Source organism: Zootoca vivipara, chromosome Z (genome assembly GCF_963506605.1).
Source record: "Zootoca vivipara chromosome Z, rZooViv1.1, whole genome shotgun sequence".
Classification (NCBI taxonomy): Eukaryota; Metazoa; Chordata; class Lepidosauria; order Squamata; family Lacertidae; genus Zootoca; species Zootoca vivipara.
In genome coordinates this window covers 16,123,597-16,150,071 of record NC_083294.1, presented here as the reverse complement: position 1 = coordinate 16,150,071, position 26,475 = coordinate 16,123,597, and the positions used below count along the sequence as shown (strand labels likewise).

Below are 26,475 nucleotides of genomic sequence, written 5' to 3'. Positions count from 1 at the left end.
AGCTTGCAGCCCAAATGAGCACAGATGCACAGATGTAGCTGCTTCTTCTGAGGTAGGATATGTCCACATGGGCATCGGCATAGCCAGGATTTTTGTTAGGGGTGCATACCTTTTTGTTACGGGGGGTGGGGTAGAGAACCTCAGTTAGCTATGCATTTTTTAAATCGATTTTTATTGTTTGGGGTGGGCAGCTGCCCCTGCCTGCTCCCCCTTGGCTATGCCCATGCACATGAGCTGTGTACACGCCACTCCACATTCCCAGAAATGCACTGACTGGACTCTGGGACTAGCAGCCCCTGGCTAATAGCAGCAGCAGCTGCTGCCTTCACTTCTGCTCTGGTGTCCTCTTTCAACTCTTGCTTAATTTTTTTGTGTAATAGCAGCGTGGTTGACAGCCCAGCCCGGCATTTCTAGCAGCCAGAGAGAAGAGTCCGGCAGCAACCTGACTTCAGAGGTAAACAGGATGGAGCTGACTGTCCTTTCTGTTGCATTTGAGGGTGGTTTTTGGCATGCATGTGAGCTGTGCATGAAGTGGGTGTTATGTGTTCCATGCATAGACTGTGTAAAGCGTGATAGCCTTATTCTGCATGAATGGGGCTAATCCTCTTTTAAGGGCTTCCAAGTTGATGGCCATCACTGCCTCCTGCAGGCAAGTTCCATAACTCTTTGTTGCATGAAGAAGCCCTTTATTTTTGACCTGTTGTAAGTCAGCTTTTTATATACGTCTCAGTAAGCAAGCATATATAATGCACCAATATAAGATGGGGGACACTGGCTTGTGAGTAGTACATATGAAAAGGATCTTGGGATCTTAGTAGACCACAAGCTGAACATGAGTCAACAGTGAGATGCAGCAGCAAGAAAAGCTAATACATTCTAGATTGCATCAACAGAAGCCTAGTGTCCTGCTCAAGGGTAAAGGTATAGGACCCCTGACAGTTAAGTCCAGTCATGAACGACTCTGGGGTTGCGGCGCTCATCTCGCTATACTGGCCGAGGGAGCCGACTTTTGTCCACAGACAGTTTTTTCCAGGTCATGTGGCCAGCATGACTAAGCCGCTTCTGGCGAAACCAGAGCAGCGCACAGAAACGCTGTTTACCTTCCCGCCAGAGCAGTACCTATTTATCTACTTGCACTTTGATGTGCTTCCGAACTACTAGGTTGGCAGGAGCAGGGACTGAACAATGGGAGCTCACCTCATCAGGGGGATTCAATCTGCCAACCTTCTGATGAACAAGCAATAGGCCCTGTGCTTTACACCACAGCGCCACCCACGTCCCTGAAGGAAGTCATAGTACTGTGTCCACTTTGGGCATCACAATTTAAGAAGGATATTGAGTAGCTGGAAGGTGTGCAGAAGAGGGCAACCAAGTTGATTCAGGGTCTGGCAACCAAGCCTTATGAGGAATGGCTGAGGGAGTTGGGGATGTTTAGCCTGGAAAAGAGGAGGAGATATGATAGCCATCTTCAAATATCCAAAGGGCTGCCACATGGAAGATGGAACAAGTTTGTTTTCTACTGCTGTGGATGGTATAATCTGTACCAACAATTTCAGAAAGAACTTTCTGACAGTAAGAGCTGTTAGGCAGTGGAATGAACTCCCTCGGGAGGTGGTCATGGATATTATAGCTGAAATTCCTGCATTGCATGGGAATGTGTATTTTAAGCATTTGCCTTGTTCTATCCTGTCTCTTTCAAGCTGTGGTGTTTATATTCATACCAGAGAGCTGTGTTGGAAAATTTCTATTTTTCAAACAAGGTTTCATCTATTGGAAAAGTGTGTGTGTGTGTGTGTGTGTGTGTGTTTGTCTTGCAAATGAGAGTCTCAGGTCCCTACTGCAAAAGCAGAGATCCAAGCCTGCTTGACAGAGGAATTCGTTGACTGTGCAGGATTCCAAGAAACTCACCCTGATGGAATAGTGGAGGAGGCTGGAGGGGGTGGGGGCGTGCACACTGGAGCTTGGAATTGGGAGCGGTGAAAATAAAACCAGGCCAACTTTCATACGCAAGTCCAAAGCTCCTAACCGCTGGCTCTTGGCAACAAAGGTGGGATATAAATGAAATAATAATGGATTGTCTCGCATGAAGCAGATGCATTAAAATTCATGGGCCTAAGTGAGTCATGCCATTAATTTCAATTAAAGGTAGTACAAACATTGGATATAACCCAGTAATAATAATAGAATTTCAAAAACGAGAGGCAGGATAAAAGTAAATGGATTATTATTGAAAAAGGAAGCATAGCAGAACTCCTATCAAAACAATGGAAGCTGCTTTCTGCAGAGTCCAAACCACTGGGGTTCACATTGCTCAGTATTGTCAACAACGTCTGTCAGCAATTCTCCAGGGTTTCAAGCAGGGAGACTTTGAATTCTGCTTCTGCTGTGGAGCAGTCCAGGCATCTTTTCCCTCTCCCTGGTTCTGTGCAGAGACAGAACCTCCTCTGCTTCCTGCATACTCTCTGACTTGAGATTCAGATGAAGGAAAGACACACCCAAAGTCCTGAGCCTCCAGGGACTAGAACCACCCTTCTACACACCCCTCCCCACAACCCTGCTATCTGAAATTGAATTGCCCCTGGGCTTGGCCAAATGAAGACACTTAATTAAGAGGTGTCTAGTACAAGTTAAAACATGAATATGAGTTTAGTTGCCTTATTTATAGTTCATTTAATATGGAGCAGTGTTTTTGAGCAGGGCTGTCTTGAGCAGGTCGGGCGCCCTTGCGCTGAGGCGTGGAGATCGCTCCGGTGCTCCTGCCCTTGAAGTGCGCAGCACGGCTTCCGTGCGGCTTTGCCAGCCTGGGAGAATGTGTTCTGGGGGCTTCGGATTTTTTTTAAAGCTTGCTGGGATTCCTCAGAGAGAAACAGAGGTGCAGCTGGGTAATTTTAGACACTGGACTGTATGATTTTACAGCACCCCAACCTTTTAAATAACCATGAGAATGATGTAAGTGTAAAAGCACCCAAGTTGAAGTTTCTCTTCCTCCTCCTCTCCATCACCTTTCCTTTACAACTGCTTCTAACACCCTTATCACTACAGGAATAAAACAGTGTTTGCTTCTGCTACCCTGAGGCTAAACACATTGACTTGGGAAGGATAAGCACCCCTTTGTTAAAGAAAAGGATTTTGACTCCATAGATTGGCAAGTTGCATCAACGCCTTTTCTTTCTTCTCCAGATCGCCATGGCCACCTTGAAGCAGGCATTTCGAATTGCCTCTTCCTTCCAATCGCCATGTCCCTGGCGACACATACGACTCTTTAGCAGCAGGAATACAGGCCAGCAGACCGAAAAGAGTGTCCCTTACCAGAAGACCTTGAAGGAAGAGGCCCCTCAGGGCCAAGGGCCTACCAAGCCAGTCCCAGCTTCTGCTGACGTGGTGGTGGTGGGTGGAGGCAGCTTAGGGTGCCAGACTACCTATCATCTTGCCAAGATGGGGGTGACTAACGTTGTCTTACTGGAGAGGGACCGCTTGACTTCAGGGACCACCTGGCACACAGCAGGTAAAGGGAAAGGGAAAAGAAATCCAATTAGATTGCTGGAGAGGCCTGTGGAGGCTCTGTCTGCTGGCTGTGCCAGAGATGATGATGATGATGATTTGTTATTTTTCTGATATGACCTGAAGGAGTGTCTCCATCTCTGTCATTCAGCCTGGACATTGAAGTCCAGCGCCAAGAGCCTTCTGGCGGTTCCTTCACTCTGAGAAGTGAGGTTACAGGGAACCAAGCATAGGGCCTTCTCGGTAGTGGCGCCCGCCCTGTGGAACACCCTCCCATTAGATGTCAAGGAAATAAACAACTATCTGACTTTTAGAAGGCATCTGAAGGCAAAAACTTCCCTGGGAAGCGAAGTTTTTAATGTTTGATGTTTTATTATGTTTTTTTTATATCCACTGGAAGCTGCCCACAGTGGCTGGGGAAACCCAGTCAGATGGGTTGTGTACATTCATTCATTCATTCATTCATTCATTCATTCATTCATTTACAGTATTTGTAGCCTGCTCTTCAATCTTAGAGAAGGGAATGAAGTAATAAAAATAAACAGAAAAACAGCAATATTCAAAAATGACAAAAAAGCCCCACCTGGGTCCAATAAATAACTTAATGAATCTGTCATAAAGTAAAAAAACAAAACAAAACTACAATGTAAAAAACACCCAAGAATCAACTTAATGATTCAGCCATAAAGTAAGAAGGCAAAAACTACAATGCATTTTTTTTAAAGCTTCCAATATTTATTTGTTTGTTTTATCAAATTTCTGCCCCACTTTTTCTCCAAAGAGCTCAGGTTGGTGTTCACATGTCTCTGCACCACCCCCTCTATTTTATCCTCACAGTGACCCTGTGGGGGAGGCAGCGTTGCAGCTTAGGGTCTGCTGTAGAGGATGCCTGAATTTAAGAACGTTAGTAGAACTTTGCTGGATCAGGCCAATGGCCCAACTAGTCCAGCATCCTGTTTTCACAGTTGCCAACCAGATATGCCTGTGGGAAGCCCACAAGCAGGTCTTGGAAACAACAGCACTCTGCCCACCTGCAGTTCTTAGCAACTGGGATTTGGAGGCGTACCACCTCTGTCAGTGCAGGCAGAACATAGACATCATGGCTAGTAGCCATTCATAGCTGCCTCCTCCTCCATTAATTTGTCTAATCCTGTTTTCACGCCGTCCAAGTTGATGGCCATCTCTGCCTCCTGCAGGAGGGATGTCAGCGACAGTTATTCTTTTCTGAGGAATTTCATCCCTGTGCTCATAGAGGATGCTCCCCTCTCCTGGCAGAGACAAGAGATCCTGATCGCTGATAGTTTATGCATGCCTTACGGTAAATGTGGCACAATTTCCAATTTCCCCTGCTCATTGAAGAATAGGGATGCCAGAAAATTCTGATGGAAACAGGAATCGGAAAAACGGTCAGTGTTGCCTTACTTGCCCCATGTCTGGAACAGAAACAGATCCAGCAAATACAAATTGGTATTTGCTATTGTTGTCTTCGGTTTGCAAACTGAACCATCGTGGAATGGAAACAGCTTCGTGTGCGGAACCTGGGTCACAATGGAAACTGAAGCCTTCTTGCATCCATTTTGAATAATGGTTTACTTCCTTCCCTTCCTGTCTCGCTTAGGCCTGCTGTGGCAATTGCGCCCCAGTGATGTGGAGGTTGAACTGTTGGCTCATACTCGTACCATCGTTAGCCAGGACCTAGAGCAGGAGACAGGCCTCCATACGGGATGGATTCAAAATGGTGGCCTCTTCATTGCCTCGAACAAGCAAAGATTGGACGAATACAAGAGGCTTATGTCTGTAAGTAGAAAATGTCCTAGCTGGTTCTTCTCCTGTGTTGAGAAGAATAGGGAGGGCTTGAGGAGCTAATTCTGTCCCATTTCAGGTCCTGCTTGCAGGTTTCCCATTGGGGCATTTAGCTGGCTGCTGTCGGGACAGAACTAGATAGATCTCTGCTTGATCCACTAGTCAGTCTCTTGGATGTTGTTTTGTGAGACACCCCTCCTCTTGATATGCTTTCCAGCTAGGTAAAGTTTATGGTATTGAATCGTATGTCCTGTCGCCTGGGGAAACAAAGGACTTGTATCCCTTGATGAACGTGGATGACCTCTATGGCACACTCTACGTCCCCAAGGATGGCACGATGGATCCTGCTGGGACCTGTACGACCCTCGCCCGGGCAGCCACCGCCCGAGGAGCTCTGGTGAGTCACAAGGGCCATGAAGCTCACTGGGTGACCTTGGGTCAGTAATTGTCTCTTATCCTAACCTACCTCACAGGGTTGTTGTGAGGATAAAATAAAGAGGGGGAGAATTGTGTATGCCTCCTTGAAGAAGGGTGGGGTTTAAGGGCAGGGGAAAAAAAACCATGCAGCTTCTTTGTCACTTTGCTTTATCTAGGTTATTGAGAATTGCCCTGTGATAGGCATTGAATTAAGGGAGGATGATCTGGGAGTCCGACGGGTAGCAGCTGTAGTGACAGACCATGGAACCATCCAGACGCCCTGCGTGGTGAACTGCATGGGTAAGAAAAGTGTCCCCTCCCCCCCCAGATTCTAGAACCACGATCCATTGGGGTTCCTTCTATCTTGGTCCATCTCAATTAGCATTGTCTACGTTGACTGGCAGCAGCTCTCCAGGGTTTCAGACAGTGGATCTCTCCCAGCCCTACCTGGAGATGCCATTAGGGACTGAATCTGGGACCTTCTGCATGCAAAGCAGATGCTCTGCCAGTGTGCTGCCTTATCCTGAGTAAGACCACTAGTCCTTCTAGCTCTACACTGCCTGGTAGCTGCTCTCCAGGGTTTCAGATTCAGTGGTGCCTTGCAAGACGAATTTAATTCGTTCCGCGAGTCAATTCGTTTTGCGAAAAATTCGTCTTGCGAATTGCAGTTTCCCATAGGAATGCATTGGAATTTCTTTTTTTGCCCATAGGAACGCATTAATGAAATTTCAATGCATTCCTATGGGAAACCGCGATTCACAAGATGAATTTTTCACAAAATGAATTCGTCTTGCGAGTCACCATCAGATCACAAGACGCATTCGTCTTGCGAAAAATTCGTTTTGCAGGGCATTTGTCTTGCGAGGTACCACTGTGGAGACTTTCCCAGTACTAATGGAGTCTTCTTCATGCAAAGAGCTATGGCCTTTGTCAAGCAAACCAGAAGCTGATGTGAACTCAGTGCACCAACAAGTCTTTCCCACCCCAAAGGCACCTGATTACTATGGTCATCCAATGGTAAATCTTCCTTCTCCCAACAGGTGTGTGGGCCCAATCCTTGGGGAAGATGGCCGGTGTCAATGTGCCGCTTGTGGCGATGCACCATGCCTATGTCGTCACAGAGAGGATAGAAGGGATCCAGGTTAGTGCATTGCAGATACTAGTTCTTAATGCAGTGCTTTCTAATTTCCTTGGTTTCTCTCTCTTGTGTGTACCACAGCATTTCCCTTTGTGGAAGATTGCTCATGGTTTTTATTGATTGAAGAGTGTGGTATAAATATTGGATTTTATCCAACCAGTCATATGCAGAGTAGAACCACTGAAATTATTAGACATTATTCTGGATTACTGACTAGCAAAATGCTAGGGGAGATTAGGTGATTTTTGTTTTAACCCAACCTGAAACTGTAATGGCTACTCCTGCAAGAAAACCACTGCACCTATTCTTGTGAAATTTGGTGGGATCTGTGTCTCTGGAAGGGACAATCATGCCTGCAAATTTCATCCAATTCTGCTGAAAAAAAATGTTATGTTCGTGTGTGTGGTGTGGTGTGTGTGTGTGTGTGTGTGTGTGTGTGTGTGTGTGTGCAATCTGCAATTTGATGGGGCTACACCAAGCTTGCAAATTTTGTCCTGTGATAAGGAGAATAGCTGCAGTCCTCCACCCCGCACAATCCACCTCCCTCCAATGATGAATAGTGGGGAAATGAAACTGGCTCAGACAGACCCCAAGCTGAATTGGCGAGCCAATGAAGCAGCTTCTACGAAGTTGGGCTATTTTGCAAAGCCCCAAATCAGGGTCTGCACTGAATTTTGTGATGGGTGCCTACCTGTCATTTTAGGCAGTCTTGAGAAGGTTTATTCCTCAAGTTGCCACTAGATGTCCTTCTAAGACCCTCTAATGCAGCCCAGAAGAGGCTGGTGCTTTGCATCAGTGATTGCTGTGGAAGACGTCTCAGATCCTTTAGGGGCGGGTTGGTGTTTGTGTATCCTTTTCTTCTTCACCAAATTGCTTTACAGTGTAGCCGATGTAGGATCCTATGCTTCTCACTTTACTCTAGCCCCTCCAGGGGCCACTGGGTGAGTCTAATCAGATGGGTGTCTGTTACTTTGGTTGCTACCACTATCACCACCACCATTTACTACCACTAATTTTGTATCTTGCCTTTCCTCCCAAAGGAGCCCAGGGCAGCAAACGCATCATTAAAAATGTTTTTGCAAAAACAGTTCAAAGCAATAACACTATCTGAACTAGTGATTTCAGCATTTAAACTAGTGATTCTCATCAGGCTGCCCCACATATCTGCCTGGCACCCTTGTTGTGCATTAGCTATATACTCCAGATTGACTTCAAGGGCAGCCCCACATACAATGCACTCTTGTAGTATGGATGGGAGGTCACCAGAGCACCAGGCAAGGCTGCTCAGTTGTTCTAGCTTTACCATGGGGTCTACATCTACCCTAAAACATCCCAATGAATCAAGAGCTTCTGGAATGAGACTCTGGGATGTCAAGGGGAGAGATCGGTCAGGGACAGAGTATATGGAAAGCCTGGCAGGATGACAATGCAAGCCCACTGAGTCTAGCATCCTGTTCTTGCCATAGCCAAGCATCCTCACTACAAAACCAACCATATACATACAGTGCTTCTGTTGAAATCAGACAGCACCTAAGATTCTGATATTTCATCACCCGTTGAAAGGCCCCCCCCCCCAAGTGATTTTAGGAAATTAATTTAATTCATTGATGGCCGTTTGGTCTGCATTTTATGATTTTATAATTTTACAAAGTTGGCGATTTTGCTGTAATGTATATTGTCATTTATAAACAATCTATAAATAAATAAATCCAGGAGCAGAAAAAACATACATTCTGCTGACAGAGCTCTTAAAATCACAGTAGGCCTTAAAATGATTGTAAAGCACCCAGGAAAATAATAATAAAAAAGATTGGGCACCAGGTGACTAAGGTACACAGTTAAAAACAAACAAGCAAGCAAGCAAACACCGTGTGTGTGTATATGTGAACATGCTGTGTCTTCCCCCAGATTTGTTAGTTTTTCCTCTTTGGATATTTTTAGAACATGCCAAATGTTCGAGATCATGACACCTCCGTGTATCTGCGTCTCCAAGGCGATGCCCTTTCTGTGGGCGGATATGAGTCAAATCCCATCTTCTGGGAGGAGGTGAGTGGTGTTCATAAGGAATTTTAAAAATCACAGCACTGCACGAGGCTGGGAAGAGGTGTGTGTTTGTGTGCATTGAACAAGGTGCTTAAAGCACTACGTTTTAAAAAACCCATACAAGTTTTAAATCAGATGTTTCTGGAGGATTTTGAAGGCACCATCTTGGTCTACCTTGAAAAGGTGTCGTTAAAATTCCAGGGCTTGCTGCACAAAGAACCTTCTGGTGTGTGAACCAGTCCCTGCTTAAGATAGCTGTGTGCGGACTCTTGTACAGATAGTGGAGCCCCTCCTTGAGGTGGAGAAAGGGATTGCAGCACTGTCACCTGTAATGGGCAGGCCGTATGGACAGATCAGGCTTGGTATGAATAAGAACATAAGAAAAGCCTTCTGTATCAGGCCAGTGGCCCATCTAGTCCAGCATCCTGTTTGAATGACCAAGTGGGAAACCTACAAGCAGGTTCTGAGCACAAGAGCCCTCTTCCCCTCCAGTGGTTTCCAGCAACAGGTATTCAGAAGCATTTTTGCCTCTGTTCATGGAGGCAGAGCATAGCAATCATGGCTAGTAGCCCTCAATAGCTCTCTCCTTCCTGAAATGAAGGACATGGGCTTTGTCTTGACCAAAGCAGGACAGTACTGTATTGGACTGGCAATCACAGCTGTCCAATACTGCATCCCCATCTTTGAAAACTTATTGAGAGGGCAGAACATTTGGAAATGAACATGCTGGCTTTTTCAGGTGCTGGACAAGTTTGCTTTTGGCCTCTTCGATCTGGATTGGGATGTGTTTATGCAGCACATTGAAGGCGCCATCAACCGAGTTCCAGTGCTGGAGAAAACCGGAATCAAATCCACAGTCTGTGGCCCAGGTAAGGATATTTCAGGCCCATAAAAGCATGTGACAGGTTTTAGAGACAGTCTGCAACCCTAACCCCATTTACCTGAGAAAAAGACCCTTGGATCTCATTAATTGTGGTTAGGAGTTGACTGCTAGTTTTGGATAGAAGCAAAATACCTTCATTGCTCAACTCTCATCTCATTTTAATCAATGGTATATCCAGGTCAGACCCATTGGTCCACCTAGCTCAATATTGTTGATACTGACTGGGAGTGTCTTTCCAGGGTTTCAGGAAGGGAATTTATCCCAGCCCTACCAGGAGATGGCAGGGGTAGAACCTGGGGCCTTCTTGCAAGCAGGATTCTAGTCATTGTGGTTTCTGAATAAAGGGCTGGATTAAATAGGAATGCAGAGTGGTGCCTTGTACGGAGTCAAACCATTAGTCTGCCTTGCTCAGTGTTGTCAACACTGACTGGCAGCTGGTCTCTCTGTGGTACCTGGCCAGGCTAACCTAGCCCCACCTGGAAATACTGCCGAGGGTTGAACCTAGGACCTTCTACATGCAAAGCAGATGCTCTACCAGTGAGCCATGGCCTTTCAGAGGCAAAAGGCAAGCTGACATTCATTGAAATCCCATATACAAAAGCTGCCCACACTGGCATTTGAATCTTAGCATCCTCTGCTGCGGCTGAGACTAATTTAGGAGGTACAGGACAGGCTGCAGGAAGCACATATGCTCAGCTCTGCCATTTCACCACTAGGGACTTAAGATGAGACACTTCATTCCATTCTGCATAGTTTCATTGCCTGCAGACCCATTTCCACTCCACTGTAGTTTTACCTTCCACCAAAACCAGCATTATTTATGTTGCTGTCTATGGTGGGCAAAATGATGTAACGTTCATGTCTACTCTGCTGTCATTATTTTATTCCAACCCCTCCATTTCAGCGCAAAGGAAACACTATACAAATAAGGGGAAGGGGGGGGAGTGCATTTTATTTGTTGAAGTTTTATTTATTACATTTATATGCCTCCTTTTCCTTCGAGGAGCTCAGGGTATTTTACATGGTTTCCACCCCCCACCCCCATTTCACCAGTGTGGTGTAGTGGTTAAGAGTGGTAGACTCGTAATCTGGTGAACCGGGTTCGCGTCTCTGCTCCTCCACATGCAGCTGCTGAGTGACCTTGGGCTAGTCACACTTCTCTGAAGTCTCTCAGCCCCACCCACCTCACAGGGTGTCTGTTGTGAGGGAGGAGGGGAAAGGAGATTGTTAGCCGCTTTGAGACTCCTTAGGGTAGTGATAAAGCGGGATATCAAATCCAAACTCTTCTTCTTCTCACAGCAATCCTGTGAGGGTAGGTTAGGCTGGGAGAGTGAGCTTCATGATTAAGTGGGGATTCAAACATAGGTCTCCCAGGTTATAATCCAACACTTTAACCATTGCACCATATCATTGGTTGGCTGGCAGCAGCAGCAGCAGCTAATGCCCATTTGCTGGATTGATTTATGTTCCAGACATGGGATGAATAAGCAACTTATGCTCCAGTTTCCATTTTTGTTGGAATTTTATGACATCCCTCCCTGCCACCTTTCCACCTGAGGCATCTTCCCCCCTCGGTCTCGTGAAGAGGCTGGCCCAGGGAGTGAGAAAAGAAGTTAAAGCTTCCTAGCTTTAACTAGGGAATAGAACTGGAAGGGTTTAAATGACTGTTGTCCTGGGCTAGGAGTTAGGTAAAAAGAAAAAGCTGATTATGAAACTCAGAGGGTGGTGACAAAATGGGGAGAGAGGTTGTCAGAGTAGAAGAATGCCATGATTGCTAGTCCTAAAGGTGGCACCAGAGTTCTGTTTTCTTGGCAGCCAAATTAGCTAGAGAAAGTGGAGATAGTTGCCAGGCTACATTGGTCAGGCGGCATTTGCCTGGAATTCTTATTTATATACAGTTTGCTGTCAATTTGCATAAACCAAACCAAACAGAATCTTGAACCAAAGAGTTTACAATCTAATGGGGAGAAGGAAGGCTTCTATCACACCAACACTATCCGTCTAATGCACTGTGATATGGCATTAAGCAATCAAGTTGCTAGGAGACTCCTGTTAACTTCAGAGAGCTAAAATTCTCAGAATGACTTAACAACCCCTCTTCACAGGAAACTCTGGGAACTATTGCTCTGTGAGAGGGGAGTTGGGGCTGCCCAAGCACCCTTAATGGATGACAGTTCCCAGAATTCTTCTGTGGGAAGCCACAACCATTTAAAGTAGAACTGTAGTGCTTTACTGTGAATATGGCCATAATTGTTCAGTAGTGGTAGGGTGTAAGATTCCTAGCAAATTTCAAAAGCCTGCTCTTGGATCTTACAGCCATCCAAGTTGGTGGGCCACCATTGCTCCTGTGGGAGTTAGTTCCATAGTTTAAGTATGTGGTGCATGAAAAATGTTGTTGTTGTTTCTTTAGTCTGCAAACAATGTATGAATTTCAATTTAAAATAATTGTTTTGACATTTGATTTCCACTGATATTTACATAAATGGCTGTGTAGGGTATGTAAATACCTATGTAAGCTACAGTCATACCTCGGTTTAAGTATGCTTCAGTTAAGTAAACTTTCAGTTTAAGTATTCTGCGGACCCGTCTGGAACAGATTAATCCACTTTCCATTACTTTCAACGGGAAAGTTCGCTTCAGGTTAAATACGCTTCAGGTTAAGTACGGACTTCCAGAACCAATTACACTCATACTTTGGGTTAAGTACGCTTCAGGTTGAGTACTCTGCGGTCCCGTCTGGAACGGATGAATCCACTTTCCATTACTTTCAATAGGATAGTTTGCTTCAGGTTAAGTAAGCTTCAGGTTAAGTACAGACTTCTGGAACCAGTTGTGTACTTAAACCGAGGTACCACAGTACATAACTCACAGAGAGACAGATAATGGAGCATAATTGGCAGTTACTGAGCTGCAGGGGACTGGAAACAGTGCTGATTGTCACAGGTAACTGATCAGAACAGCAATCGCTACCTTCATAACATCCATAGCAGGAGTGCCCTGGGGAGAAGAAACAATTGCAAAGCATATAACCAGCTGGGCATTAACCGTACCCTGATCTCTCTCAAGAAACATGCCACAAGCCAGAGAGAGTGATAGATTGTTGACCTGGATAGCAATATGGAGACATAACCCTGATACCCTTGTGTCGGTGGTAGCCAATATTGTGCTCTTCAGATGTTGCTCGATTCCCAACTTCCAGCAGTCCCAGCAGCCAGCATGACCAATGGTAAGGGATCATGAGGGTTATAGTCCAGCAATGTCTAGAGGGTGCTGGATTTGCTATGCACTGTGTCCCATTCTTGCATTTTAGATACCCTGCTGCTGATTTTCTTCAAACATCAAAGCAGTTTACACAAGGAGTAAATTGATGAAAGCAGTTAAAAACATCCCTATGTTGAATTTTTTTTAAAAAAATCAGCAATGAGCTAAAAACAGATTAAACCACATGCCAACATTTTATATATCTGAGTAGGCTTGCCTAAGCAAAATATGTTTTTAACAGGTGCTGGAAAGAGTACATTGAAGGTCAACAATCAGGGAGTTCCATGGTGTGGTTGCTGTCACATAACAACCCCCCCCCCAAAAAAAAGAAATGTGCAAAAGAATGTGTAGAAATTCCCCTTTGACTGACTCTTTGAACACCAAAACAGCGGAACAACACATCAGGGCCCTTTATTTAATTTGAAATATTTAACCCTTTCTTTCTCTCCACCTACCACCCCATAGCTTGTTGACATTTATGAAACTTTGACAGCAGAAATCGGTTCAGCTTTTTACTAATATATAAAATACCTCTCTTTCCCCTGATGATAATAAAAAAATAAATATCAGCTACAGGATGAACACACGATGTAATTTATTGGAATGTGTGGGTTGGAAGTGAGAGAAAGACGACTGTTATGTGAATATATATATATTGAAGCCAGGAATAGCCCCTTAAGTATTTTCAGCTCAATTAGGGGAGTTTTGAGAGAACTGTTCTTAAGGAGGATGCTTCTTCTTCAGTGCTCTGATTCACCTTCCACAATTTTGGAAATAATTGGAGTGCATGAAAGGATGACTAAGAATAGGGAAGGCCAATGGCATTTTTGCTGGCACAGGGCAAAAAGCCAATGACTTCTCGGGTTCATCTTAAACCTTGTTGAAATGAGTGCTGACCCGGTTGCCAATCATATTATTTCAGGGCCAACCTAGGACACTGGTGAACCTCAGGTCAGTGGGAATATTTGGCCCCAAAGCCTTTCATAGAATCTTGGAATTGTATGGTTGGGAGGGAGGTCCAGCTCCCTGTACCCCAGGAACCACAGCTCAAGAATCCCTGACCCACACTTTGCTTACAAGCCTCCATTGAAGGAGATAGTCAAGCACCTTTCAAAGAAGTCCATTCCACTGTTCACAGTGTTTCCCCATTTGGCCTGACAGGCCATTTCTCCTAAGTCACACCCACCTGCTCCATACCAGATGTCAAGTGATCTCCTGAAGTTCCTTCACTGAAGTGCGCTGCCCTGTCTACCAGCTGGTGGGTGGGAACAGCACATCTTGCTTCAGAAACATCAAACAGTTTCATAGTAGCCTGCTTTTGGTATAGCAGGCATGTTAAAATTTTGGTTACACCAAAACCTTGAATGCTTTAATATTTTTAACCTGTCTTCTGTGAGGATTGCAATTATTTTGTTAAAAATGAAGAACATGCTGCTGAATCACAGCAATGGCCCATCTAGTCCAGGATCCTGTGAGAAGCCATAAAGCAGGGCCTAACTAAGCACAACAGCGCTTGTTGCTTCTGTGGTTCCCAGAAACTGGTAGTTCAGAGGTCTGTTTCCTTATTTCCCCCTGTGATTTAGAGTCATTCACTGCTGACCACAAGCCTCTCATGGGGGAAGCGCCAGAGGTCCGAGGCTTCTTTCTGGGCTGTGGTTTCAACAGCGCTGGTAAGAGACGAACTTTCTCTTCTACATAAGTATGATCTGCAATTATTACTAGTACTTCTATTTATTAAATTTATATACAGGCATCTCCTCACTTGCACGAGATCTACTCGCACACCACTATGTGCACACACGGTGCTGGGAACCTGGAACTGGCAGGAGAGAGCTGGAAAGTCTGTGGCTCACAAGGCGACCTTTCCCAGAGCCCAAGCAGTGTAGAGGCTAGGCCCCTGAACAGCTCTAGGCATGGCTTAGGCTGGAGAGACCCACAGGATGTTGCTTCAGCAGCCATCATCTTCAGACTGAGCCTTCAGTAGGAGCTGCAGCGCTGTCTTCAGCAGCACTCTGGACAGTTGCTTGCAGGGCTTAGGCTGGAGAAGCCAGCAGACCGTCAGTGGTGTTTCAGCAGCAGTCATCCCCAGATGTTCTGCTCCATCTGGAGATGTACTAGCAATGTGTGCTCATCTTGCACGAATGCCTCTGATTCGCTATGTACTTCTCTGGTAGGTACTGAGGGCAGTTCCCTCTTCAGTTCTGAATCCTTGGCTGCATCTCTTGAGGACTCTGACCCCAGAGTCATCACAGCTTGGGCCTCCAACACATAAGCAGAGAGCTATCCCCTATAATTGGTAGGCTGGTGTGTCCTGGCTTGCCCAACTTAGTTCTACTCCAGAGCAAACCTTTTGAAATGAATGAATCTAAACGAGTCATGACTATTAACTGCAGGGGGGTTCCCTCTGAACATAGAATCTGCTTTGGATACAACCCATAATATCTGACACTTTCTGTTGCCCTCAGGAATCCAGGAGTAATTTGAGGAGAGTAAAGCCATCATATCCTGCCCTCCTGAGTCGCATCTCAGCTCAGGAATTTGTTTTCTATACCAGAACTGATCTCGTAGTCTTTCCACAAATTTGCTCTTTGCTCCCTCCAGGAATGATGCTCGGAGGTGGCTGTGGGAAGGAGCTGGCCCACTGGATCATCCATGGGTATCCTGAAAAGGACATGTACGGTTATGACATTAGGTGAGCACCTTCCTGCTCTGGCCCCGTAGAGAATCTTCCTTGAATACAGAAGGTCCCAGGTTCAATTCCCCGGTGAGGCTGAGGGGGATCTTTGTCTGAACCCCTGTTAAAAAAGGTTGCTGAGGCTGCCAGCTTCAGTGTGAAGGGAGCACAAAGTGCTGGATGGAGTTGACGATAAATGCTACCTGTGTCCTGGCAGTGGCGGGGGGTTCCAGTGAGGAGGCAGCAAATGGCAGAGAGCATATAGCCAGCCAGCATATAGAGTCCTGAGCAAATGGCCAGCCAGCATATAGAGTCCTGAGCTAGGGGGAGCAATGGTATGATTCAGGATAAGGAAGCTTCTTGCATCCTTGTTCTTCTGAGCCCTTTACCCAGGACTATGAAGACTGGAATCTTTCTTTCTAGGGTAAGGACTAAGGACCATAGCTCAGTGGTAGAGTATCTGCTTTGTGTGCAAAGGTCTAAGGTTCAAGTCTCCAGGAACGACTCCTGCCTTGAAATGCCAGAGAGCCACTTCAAGTCAGTGCAGGCAATATTGACCTAGGTAGTCTGATGGTCTTTCTCAGAATAAGGCAGTTTTCATAGACTGATGTATGAAGATAGGCCAGCAGCCGGGCATAGTGTGTCCTATCTGCATGTAGAAAGTTCTGGTTTCCGCCCTGGTAGGGGTGGGAATATTCTCCGTCTGCATTGCAGGGAGGTTGCATGAGACTAGATGACTCTCGGGGTCCCTTCCAACTCTACAACTCTCTGGTTCATATAGACACTGCCATTCAGAGTGGACAAAACTGAGCTAGATGGTCCAGTAGATTTTCCCTAGGTCTTCCCAGTGAGACTCTTTTGCTGCCAGCTTTATAGTATTTCCAGTGTGACGTGGAACCTTTTCTGTTCACGTAGGCCAGCAGGAAGAAAACTTTGGCCCTCTAGCTGCTGCTGAACTACAACTCCCATCGTCCATTGGCCTTGCTTGTTGGGGGCTGGTGAGAGATGTGGTTCAGCAACATCTGGGGCAGCAGATATTTTATAAAACTTTGGCCTCCATTTTGTAAAAATCTGTCTTTAATGCTGGGGTTTGTGCTGAGGTCTGCTGTGTTGCATTTAGGCAACTTAATGCTTTTTGGTCATTGTATCCATTGTTAGTTAGAGTAGACCTACTGAAGTGGTGGACATGACCAAAGTAGCTCTGATGGAGTCTCCTGTGGGTAGAACTTGGTTGAATACAACGATTTACATTTGTCTTTCAATTTTATTTATTATTTTTGTACTTTGTTGTTGTTGTTGTTTAGTCGTTTAGTCGTGTCCGACTCTTCGTGACCCCATGGACCATAGCACGCCAGGCACTCCTGTCTTGCACTGCCACACGCAGTTTGGTCAAACTCATGTTCGTAGCTTCGAGAACACTGTCCAACCATCTCGTCCTCTGTCGTCCCCTTCTCCTATTGCCCTCAATCTTTCCCAACATCAGGGTCTTTTCCAGGGAGTCTTCTCTTCTCATGAGGTGGCCAAAGTATTGGAGCCTCAGCTTCAGGATCTGTCCTTCCAGTGAGCACTCAGGGCTGATTTCCTTCAGGATGGATATGTTTGATCTTCTTGCAGTCCATGGGACTCTCAAGAGTCTCCTCTAGCACCATAATTCTAAAGCATCAATTCTTCGGTGATCAGCCTTCTTTGTGGTCCAGCTCTCACTTCCACACATCACTACTGGGAAAACCATAGCTTTAACTATACGGACCTTTGTCGGCAAGGTGATGTCTCTGCTTTTTAAGATGCTGTCTAGGTTTGTCATTGCTTTTCTCCCAAGAAGCAGGCGTCTTTTAATTTCGTGACTGCTGTCACCATCTGCAGTGATCAAGGAGCCCAAGAAAGTAAAATCTCTCACTGCCTCCATTTCTTCCCCTTCTGTTTGCCAGGAGGTGATGGGACCAGTGGCCATGCTCTTGGTTTTTTTTATGTTGAGCTTCGGACCATATTTTGCGCTCTCCTCTTTCACCCTCATTTCTGCCATCAAGGTTGTGTCATCTGCATATCTGAGGTTGTTGATATTTCTTCCGGCAATCTTAATTCCGGCTTGGGATTCATCTAGTCCAGCCTTTCGCATGATGAATTCTGCATATAAGTTAAATAAGCAGGGAGACAATATACAGCTTTGTCATACTCCTTCCCCAATTTTGAACCAAGCAGATATTCCATGTTGTTGTTGTTTAGTCGTTTAGTCGTGTCTGACTCTTCGTGACCCCATGGACCAGAGCACGCCAGGCATTCTTGTCTTCCACTACTTCCTAGGAGGGGAGAGGGCTCTTGGGCTTGGGTCCTGCTTGCAGGTTTCCCATAAAGGGCATCTGGTTGGCCACTGTGATAACAGGAGGCTGGATTAGATGGACCACTGGCCTCATCCAACAGGGTCTTCTTAGGTTCTTATTGTCCCTCCATCTCATTGTTGTCTGCACTGACTGGCAGGCACTCTTCAGGATTCTAGACAAGAAGACTTTCTTTGCCCTACCTGGAGATGCTATCAAGGACTGAACCTGGGACCTTCTGCATGCAAAGCAGCTGCTCTTCCACTGAACTATGACTAAGTGGTGCAGAGGGCAGCATTGGAACAATGTATATAAGTGAAGCTGGTAGCCAGGCAGACAGTGAGCTCAAGAGCTGGAAATTGGAAGACCTGACTCTACCACGATGATGCAGCCTGTAACGTCTGTCTCTGCCTTCATACGTAGAGCAAGCAAGTGCCTCGTACCCTCCTACCTCCAGAGGAAGAGAGTGGTGTCAGCGTAACTCAAAACATAATTTATTTTAATGGTGTGCTGTTCCGAAGCAGAGGAAATGGCATGTTCTCAAACAGGCAGGCACAGAAGCACCTCTGTGTCAAAACCTGCCAACAGCCTCCTTTGTTGCAATGTACTTTTGGATTCTGCAATGGAAGAGCATCTTAGCACCAAAAGTGGTGTGAGGATAAGCATGCCTGTCATCATTAGCCTCCTCAAGGGGAGCTCAGAATCCTGTTCCTGAACATATGGCCTTGTTAATCTGCGGAACTCTGCAAATTCTGCAGGGGTTATTAAATTATAAGTATGTATTGGTGCCTGAGGCAAAAGACTGGATAGCACTCCTTGGGGGTCCAGATGCAAGGCAAGACTGGGGAAGGGCTGTAGCTCAGTGATTAGTGAGCCTGCTCTGCATGCAGAAGGCCCCAGCTTCAGTCCCCAACCAATGGCATCTCTGAGTTGGTCTGGGAAAAAACTCCATGCCTGAAACCCTGGAGAGTCACTGTCAGTCAGCTTAGACAGTATTGAACTAGATGCACCCAGTGGTCTGACTCCATGTAAGGCAGCTTCCCAAGATCTTATTACTACAGTGGTGCCTCGCAAGATGAATTTAATTCGTTATGTGAGTCAATTAGTTTTGCGAAAAATTCGTCTAGCGAATCCCATAGGAATGCATTGAATTTTTTTTATTTCATTTTTTGCCCATAGGGACGCATTAATTGAATTTCAGTGCATTCCTATGGGAAACCGCGATTCGCTAGACGAATTTTTCACAAAACGAATTCGTCTAGCGAGGCAACCTCCGCTCGAAAAATCTCTTCGTTAAATGAAAAATTCATCTTACAGGGCATTCGTCTAGCGAGGCACCACTGTAGCTGAATCTTATTGGTTGCCTCCATTTGCCATCAGAGGCACTTTCCCTCACCCTGCCTAATGGTAGGGATGGCCCTGATTGTACAACTAATGGTTTGCTGATATCTAGATTTGCCTCCCTCTTTTGTGCTGTCCCTTATGCTTGTAACCTTTCAACCAGAAGACTAAAATCGACCCCCTCCACGCTGCTACCACCACCACCTCCATCTGCCTTCCTGGAAGTCCAATACCATTGTGGATGGAGATCTTTCTGAGTTCTGAAAGAAATCAGCAATACTGCCAACTCATGCCTCTAATTTGTCATGGATGTTGCAACATGATGTAGTGCTCAGAGTGCCAGACTAGGATTTGGGAAAGACCAAGATTCAAATCCCCACTCAGCCATGAAGATCATTGGGCATGACCATGGGCCAGTCACTCACTGTCAGCCTAACCTACCTCACAGGTTTGTTGTGAGGATAAAATGGGGTGAGGAGAACCATGCATACTACCTCGAGATCAATCAGTCAATCAATCAATCAATCAATCAATCAATAAGCTTTATTTGCATAGCTGACAGCCATAGCAACAGAATACACGCAATATACAATTAAAAACAACATGGGCTTCCGGTCCGTCGCGCTGGCGGAATAGGACGCAGGGACTTCGCGCTCCGAAGTCCCTGGCATTGTGGACGGGGGGGGGAGTGGCATAGCCGCCCAGCTGTTGCTCCAGACGCGATTCCTCCGCTGCCTGAGAGCTCAGTAGAGCGATCGGGAGCCAGCGGAGTGGAGTCACGGGAGCCATTTTGGGAGTCATCTTACCTCCTTGAAGCGAAGCTCCGAGTCCTTAGCCTGCAAGCGGCGGATACTTCCAAGAAAATAAAAGATTCCTACAAAGTAAGTGAAATCTCAATTTGGACTCTAAAAATATTAATTTGGAAAATAGGGAGAGATTCCAAAAAAACTGAAGTCGATCTCTTCCTAACGGTTAATTAAGAGGCGCACTAAATATTCCAAAGCCAAAAGGAAATTTATTTGCTTTTGCAACCCAAGAGAAAGAATGACTTTTTACCCCTTCCCAAGCCCCGGAGCTGGCACCCCTTGAGGAACAGCAAGAGTGCAAAGGGGGAAAGAGCTTTGACAGCTGTCAAAGCTGTCAAAAGATAAGAAAAATTTACAAAGAGTTTTTGAAAGTTTAATTGGCTACATGAATATGCTAAAGGTAAAGCATTCGGACTTATGATATGGTTTATATGTGGAAAAGTTAAAGACAATGGAAGGATTAGCCAAGATGGAGGAGAGCGTGTGGTGAATGGAAATTTCCAGCGTGCTCTGTCCCCTAATCTGCCTGCCTGCTTGTGGTTAAAAGAAGGGATGAAAACAATGTATTCACCAGACTTCCAGGCGGCGGTGTTGAACTATTTGGGAATTTTGAAGGATATTCACAAGACACTGCAACACTCCAGCTCAACATGTACAGAGACTTTGGTTCAAGATCAGGACTTAGAGGACAATGCTGAAAGCCAGTTTAAGATTAAAGAGCAAGAAATTGATACTGCTAAAACTGAGTTGGATTACAAAAAACAGGTTTTGGAGGAAGTACAACAAGGACTTGGAAAGAAAGAAGACGAGACCAAGGAGCAACAAAATGAAATAAAGATTCAAGAAAAGAAGATCCCTGGAGGGAATGAAATTTGGAGATGTGTAATAGAGGGAAAGGAAAGGCAGAAAGAGGGGGGGACAGAGGCCTGGATTGGGAAATAGGAAAGATGTGGGGTGGGGTGAAAATTTTTAGCTAAGGGATATTTAGGCTGAATGAACAACAATTTCTGAAATCTTGGCTTGTTAAAGGAAATGCTGATCCGATTGGGGGAAAGGTACCGGGGGGGGGGAGGTGGGTGAGTAAAAGTAAATTATTAAGATCTAGATTAGAGAAAGGAGTAGATACAAAAATGGAGTTTTCTGGAGGGAGAGAAGAATGGCTGGGGAAAGGAATTTTAGATTTGTATTAAATGCTTATGTTTTGATAGGTGCCTGGGCAGAGAGCCACCTTTCTTCCTCTCTTTACTCGGAAGCACCTGGTGGCAGGGTGCTCTGAGGGGGGAGGAGGGGGGGAGGGAAACCCAGACACAAAAATGGATCTCCTTTGGAAGGCCGCACCTCATGGGCTCCCCTCGTGGCAGGAGGGGACCCGTGGGGAGGGGGCATGAAGAAGGAGGAGGATAAAGTGAATATTTAAAGGAAAAGATTTTAGTCAAGAATAGAAAATCCGCCATAATTATGTCAAGAAATTAAGAAGACCAGGAAGAAGTGATTCGAGGAACCCACAAGTACAATGTTAAGATATAAGAATTGGAAAATTTATTTGTTTGTTTTATATGTGTTTGTTCAAGGTACAGCTGGGGAAAACCCAAACCATGCTACTCTTCCGCACCTGGCCTCCTGGTGGCAGGGGGGGGGCTGGGAGTGGAGGAGGGGAGGAGGATGAACTCAGCCTTAAAATGGACCCCTTCAGCTCTCAACGCCTACTGGTCCTACTGGTGGCAGAAGTGGATTGGTGGGGGGAGGGAGGATGGAGGGACAGAATATATACATAATGTTGTGTCTTTTTTTGTCTATATAAAAAACTAATAAAAAGTATTATAAAATAAATAAATAAAAACAACATGGATAAAAGAATCAGTCATATGACTATGATTAGCATTTAAAAGATAGCCCTTAGTATCGTTGCACCCTTGATGAATCTGGCAACTTGTGTTGTTCTCAAGTCATTTTGATCTGATAGAAGAAAGAACAATGTGGCCTCAATTGAGCAGCCTGGTATAGTTATGAGTAGTGGTGTGATGAGATCGAGCTGCAAGTCTTTATAGAGGGGACATGACAGAAGGATGTGAGCCACTGTTTCCGTGTTGCCGATTCCACAGAGACAGAGTCGTTTTTCCGCTGGAATCTTTTGAAATCTGCCCTCGAGTACGGCAGAGGGCAGCATATCCAATCTGGCTAAAGTAAAAGCACGTCTGAATTTAGAGATGGTTAATTTATACCAGGCATCCCCAAACTTCGGCCCTCCAGAAGTTTTGGACTACAATTCCCATCTGCCCTGACCACTGGTCCTGTTAGCTAGGGATCATGGGAGTTGTAGGCCAAAACATCTGGAGGGCCGCAGTTTGGGGATGCCTGATTTATACAGATAGCGTGACAGGGGTTCCAGCTGGGAGGGGGGAAAGAAGGCAAACCAAGGGCAGGATTTCTTTGTTCTGTTGCTCAAGGTCCTTGAGGCGCTGTCCAATTATCCTTTTTTGCATTCTACCTTGAGCTCCTTGGAGCAAAGAAGGTGGGCCATAAAAGTAACAACAAAAAATAACAAATTCCTCCATTTTGAATGTACACACCACTAATAAACTTCTTCAGGTATTAGCCAAATGGAGAAGTAAACAGGTTAGACAGAGACGAGATGGGTGTGTTATATGTGCCCCCTCTGTCCCCATTTTCCATGAAAAAACCCCAGTTTGAAACCCCCCAAATTTAGCATTTAAAAATGTGCTGGGAGCATTTGCAGTAGGGTTTCTGGGAGCAGAAGTTGCTGGTGTTTGCTTATGCCATGTCCAGATTGGAAACCAATCCACCAAATATAATTGGTATTGGGGGAAAATGAGGGTGGTGACAGCACACTCATCTCTTTATTTCACCATTTGGTCCTCATCTGAAGATAACACTTGGGTCTGTCTCTGTCCATCTCTGAAATGTTCACCTCTCTTTAGGAGGTTTCACCACTCCCTTACAAACAACAACCGCTGGATCCGGGAAAGGAGCCATGAATCATATGCAAAAAACTACTCTGTCGTCTTCCCACATGATGAACCTCTGGCTGGGCGCAATATGAGGAAGGACCCCCTCTATGAGGTCAGACCCAAAGCTCATGGAAGAAATTCTGGGTGGACATGGGGGCGTTTGGCAGAGAGGCATCCAGGGATGTGGGCAGCTTTCGCTGGAAAACTTCTGAAACAGGCATGTCCTGAAATGGATTGTGTTTGCACGACTCTAGGGTTTGATCTAGAAACCTCATGGATGGTCCAAAGCCGAGACTTTATTTGAGCAAGCCACCTACCATTATGTACCCTCACGGCCAGAAGGGATGTGGTGCAAGTTGTTTTTAGAGAAGAATCCTCTATGTTGCATTGCAGGTGTGGTAGCAGTGAAGCTGTTAGACACAACTTAGCTAAGCTTGTGTGATGTTCGGGCAGGGGGGAGAAAAGCCATCCAACAACTGTGAGGGAAGTGGGCGTTGTCAGTTTGGTAGCGATTAAAACCTCAAGCAGGCTTTGTGGTGAGAGGCCCCAGGTAGACCCTGACACTTTGGGGGCATGGAGCCTAGAACAACATTAGCTCCAGGAACAACAGAGAGGAGGCAATAGCATGAGAGAGAGCTCATTTCATGGCTCCTAGTTCAATGGAATGTTGGGATTCAGTTTTTGTTTAACAATCTTCTTCCCTCCATCTCCTCCCTCCGCACTCAAATTTTTGTGACCCTCGCAGGAACTTCTGCAACAAGGATGTGTATTTCAAGAGAGACATGGTTGGGAGAGGCCAGGCTGGTTCCATCCAAAGAGTGAGGCACCAGTAAGTACAAAACTTTGGGATGTAATACCAAGGAGGAGCATCGTGGAGCATCATGTCTCTGCATGTGACCTTTGTTCCTCTAGCACTACCATTATGAGGTACCCTAAAGTCTCTTTTGCCTGTTTTCCTGTGCTGCTCTTTGCCCCAGGAGCTTGCAGATTTGCACCAGCCTGCCTTCCCATTAATGTGAGAAGGATGATCCACATAATGTCCTCCTTACTACCCCAGTCTTGTCCTGGACCTCCCTCTGACTTTAAATGTATGGGTGTGTGTTTCCCCCCAGTCTTGGCCATTTTGGGCTTTCTAAGGATTGGAAAACCTCCTATCCTTGGCATCTAACCCACCAGGGGCAGAATTCCCAGAGGGATGGGTTTGGCTAATTTTGGCTTCTTTTAATGACTGATGGTTAAATGTATTTTTAATCTCTGTTGGAAGCTGCCCAGAGTGACTGGGGAAACCCAGCCAGGTGGGCGGGGTACAAATAATTTACAATCACTATATTATTATTATTATTATTATTATTATTATTATTATTATTATTATTACTACAGGTTTTGGAATATGATTATTATGGCGCTTACGACCAAACCCCACATGAAGACTATGAATACAACCGCTTGCTGTCAGATGAATACACATTTGATTTCCCACCTCACCACAATGTTGTGAGTAGAATGCCCTTGGAGGAGGATGCAGTGGTCCTGTTGCCAAGAGGGCCCTCTAATGGGTGGGGGGGAGTCTCCAGGCAAGGGACATTCCCACTCCAGATGCAGTGATTTGAAACTGGGATATTCTGGCAGGGGAGCTCAGGGTTGCTGGCATCCCTTAGGACTGCACCACAACCAGGCTTTTAAAAAGCCTCCACTGGAGCCAGTTGAGGCTTTTTAAAACTTTGTTGCCACAGCAGCATCCTTTATGGGAGGGGGTTTCACAGCTGGCTCTTTGTATAACAGCTTTTTGTGTTCTATACACCCAGCGCAGCATCTCTGGCGGGAGGGGGGGGGAGGGAACCTTTAGCTGTTGAAACATAAAATCAAACATGATACAGGTTTGAGTTCTTTGCAGAAATGAGTTACGGAATGCCAGGTGTGATGCCAAACACTGGAAAAGAGATTGTCGTGGTGGGTGTAACTTTTGAAGAAGAAAAAAATCCAAGGAATATCTGTTGTCTTTCTTTTTAAGCTATAAAAAGCATGAACCACAGGTCCCTTTTCTTTTCTTTTGTGTTTTCTCGTCACCTTGAGCGACTCCTTACATGCCCCCTGATTCTCCCTTTCAACATGACCAAGCCTCCCTGCCATGTGCCCCCATCACCCCATGGCTCTGTTTTCTTTCCCTCCCCGGTTTTAGATCAGGAACGAATGCTTAACCTGCCGAAATGCCCTGGCGGTGTTCGACATGTCTTACTTTGGGAAATTCTACCTCGTCGGCCCAGAGGCCAAGAGGGCAGCTGACTGGCTGTTTACGGCTGATGTTTCCAAGCCTCCAGGTACCCTACCACCACCACCCCACCCGCTTATTTCCAGCGGTGTTCTGCTGGCACTGCCAGTGTCATCAATGCCTTCTCTTGCATCAGGCACATAATCCCATCCCAGTTAATGATACGTTCAGCCAAGGCTTCTGCCAATCAAGCTGGGGAGGTTGCTTTCAAACAAAGGGCTCTGTGCCCGGGAGGAGGTTTGAATACCCCAAAGGACGCAGAGAGCTGCAGGCTCTATGGAGGCTGTGTTGATTTGGCTCTGCTTGTGATGGCGTTAAGAGGGGAGTATACGAATTCATGGGAGCACAAGCCTCCCAGTGGCAACTGCAGTGGCTGGGGTGGCTGTGTTCCTCCTCCTCCTCTCTCAGAGGAAGTATGCCTCTTAGCAACTACGGTAGCTACATGAGATCACAATCTATTCAGTTCAGGATTCAGGCTTTGACTGAATTCGGCTCATAGTCCTATTGGAAATCAACACCACCAGGGAAGAAGTGTGTGTGTGTGTGTGTGTGTGTGTGTATGTGTGTGTGTGTGTGTGTATGTTTAAGGGAGATGCACACAAACTTTTACTCATTTTTTTCTCATATTACACCTGCCTTTCACCCCATTTTTAAAGTCCTAGAATCGTAAAATTGTACATCTATCCCAATTCCCTGCATTACATAAATCACAGTTAAAGAATCCCTGACAGCTTCTCTTTAAATACCTCCAATGAAGGTGAGTCCGCCACCTTCTGAGGGAGTTCGTTCTATTATTGAACAGCTGTTACTGTCACAAAGCATTTCCTGATGATTGGTTGGAATTTCCTTTCTCATCATTCAAATCCCTTTCAGCTAATTGTTACCTCAGCTAAAAGGAGACTGTTTAGTTATTGAACAATTCAGATAAATCCTAATGGAGTTGTTTTCCCTACACCTCCTCTCCCCTAATGGAAGAGCAAAGGCAAGGATCCTTCACTTTGTAGCCTAAGGGTTAATTTTGTTAGTTAGCTAGCCAAGAGGGGGACAAGTGGAAG

General features: G+C 45.7%; 1 protein-coding gene across 1 annotated transcript in view; it reads left to right on the top strand.

Moving 5' to 3' along the window:
• SARDH (sarcosine dehydrogenase) overlaps positions 1–26,475 on the top strand; it is a 50,976-nt gene that overhangs the window by 1,550 nt on the left and 22,951 nt on the right. The window contains exons 2-15 of the mRNA XM_035113124.2: positions 381–454; positions 3,181–3,505; positions 5,120–5,298; positions 5,522–5,701; positions 5,898–6,021; positions 6,762–6,862; positions 8,801–8,905; positions 9,642–9,771; positions 14,630–14,716; positions 15,648–15,738; positions 23,122–23,263; positions 23,897–23,980; positions 24,532–24,645; positions 25,331–25,469. Of these exons, the coding sequence (XP_034969015.1) occupies positions 3,187–3,505; positions 5,120–5,298; positions 5,522–5,701; positions 5,898–6,021; positions 6,762–6,862; positions 8,801–8,905; positions 9,642–9,771; positions 14,630–14,716; positions 15,648–15,738; positions 23,122–23,263; positions 23,897–23,980; positions 24,532–24,645; positions 25,331–25,469 (1,795 nt within the window). The 5' untranslated portion in view covers positions 381–454; positions 3,181–3,186. The remainder of the gene's footprint in view (positions 1–380; positions 455–3,180; positions 3,506–5,119; positions 5,299–5,521; positions 5,702–5,897; positions 6,022–6,761; positions 6,863–8,800; positions 8,906–9,641; positions 9,772–14,629; positions 14,717–15,647; positions 15,739–23,121; positions 23,264–23,896; positions 23,981–24,531; positions 24,646–25,330; positions 25,470–26,475) is intronic.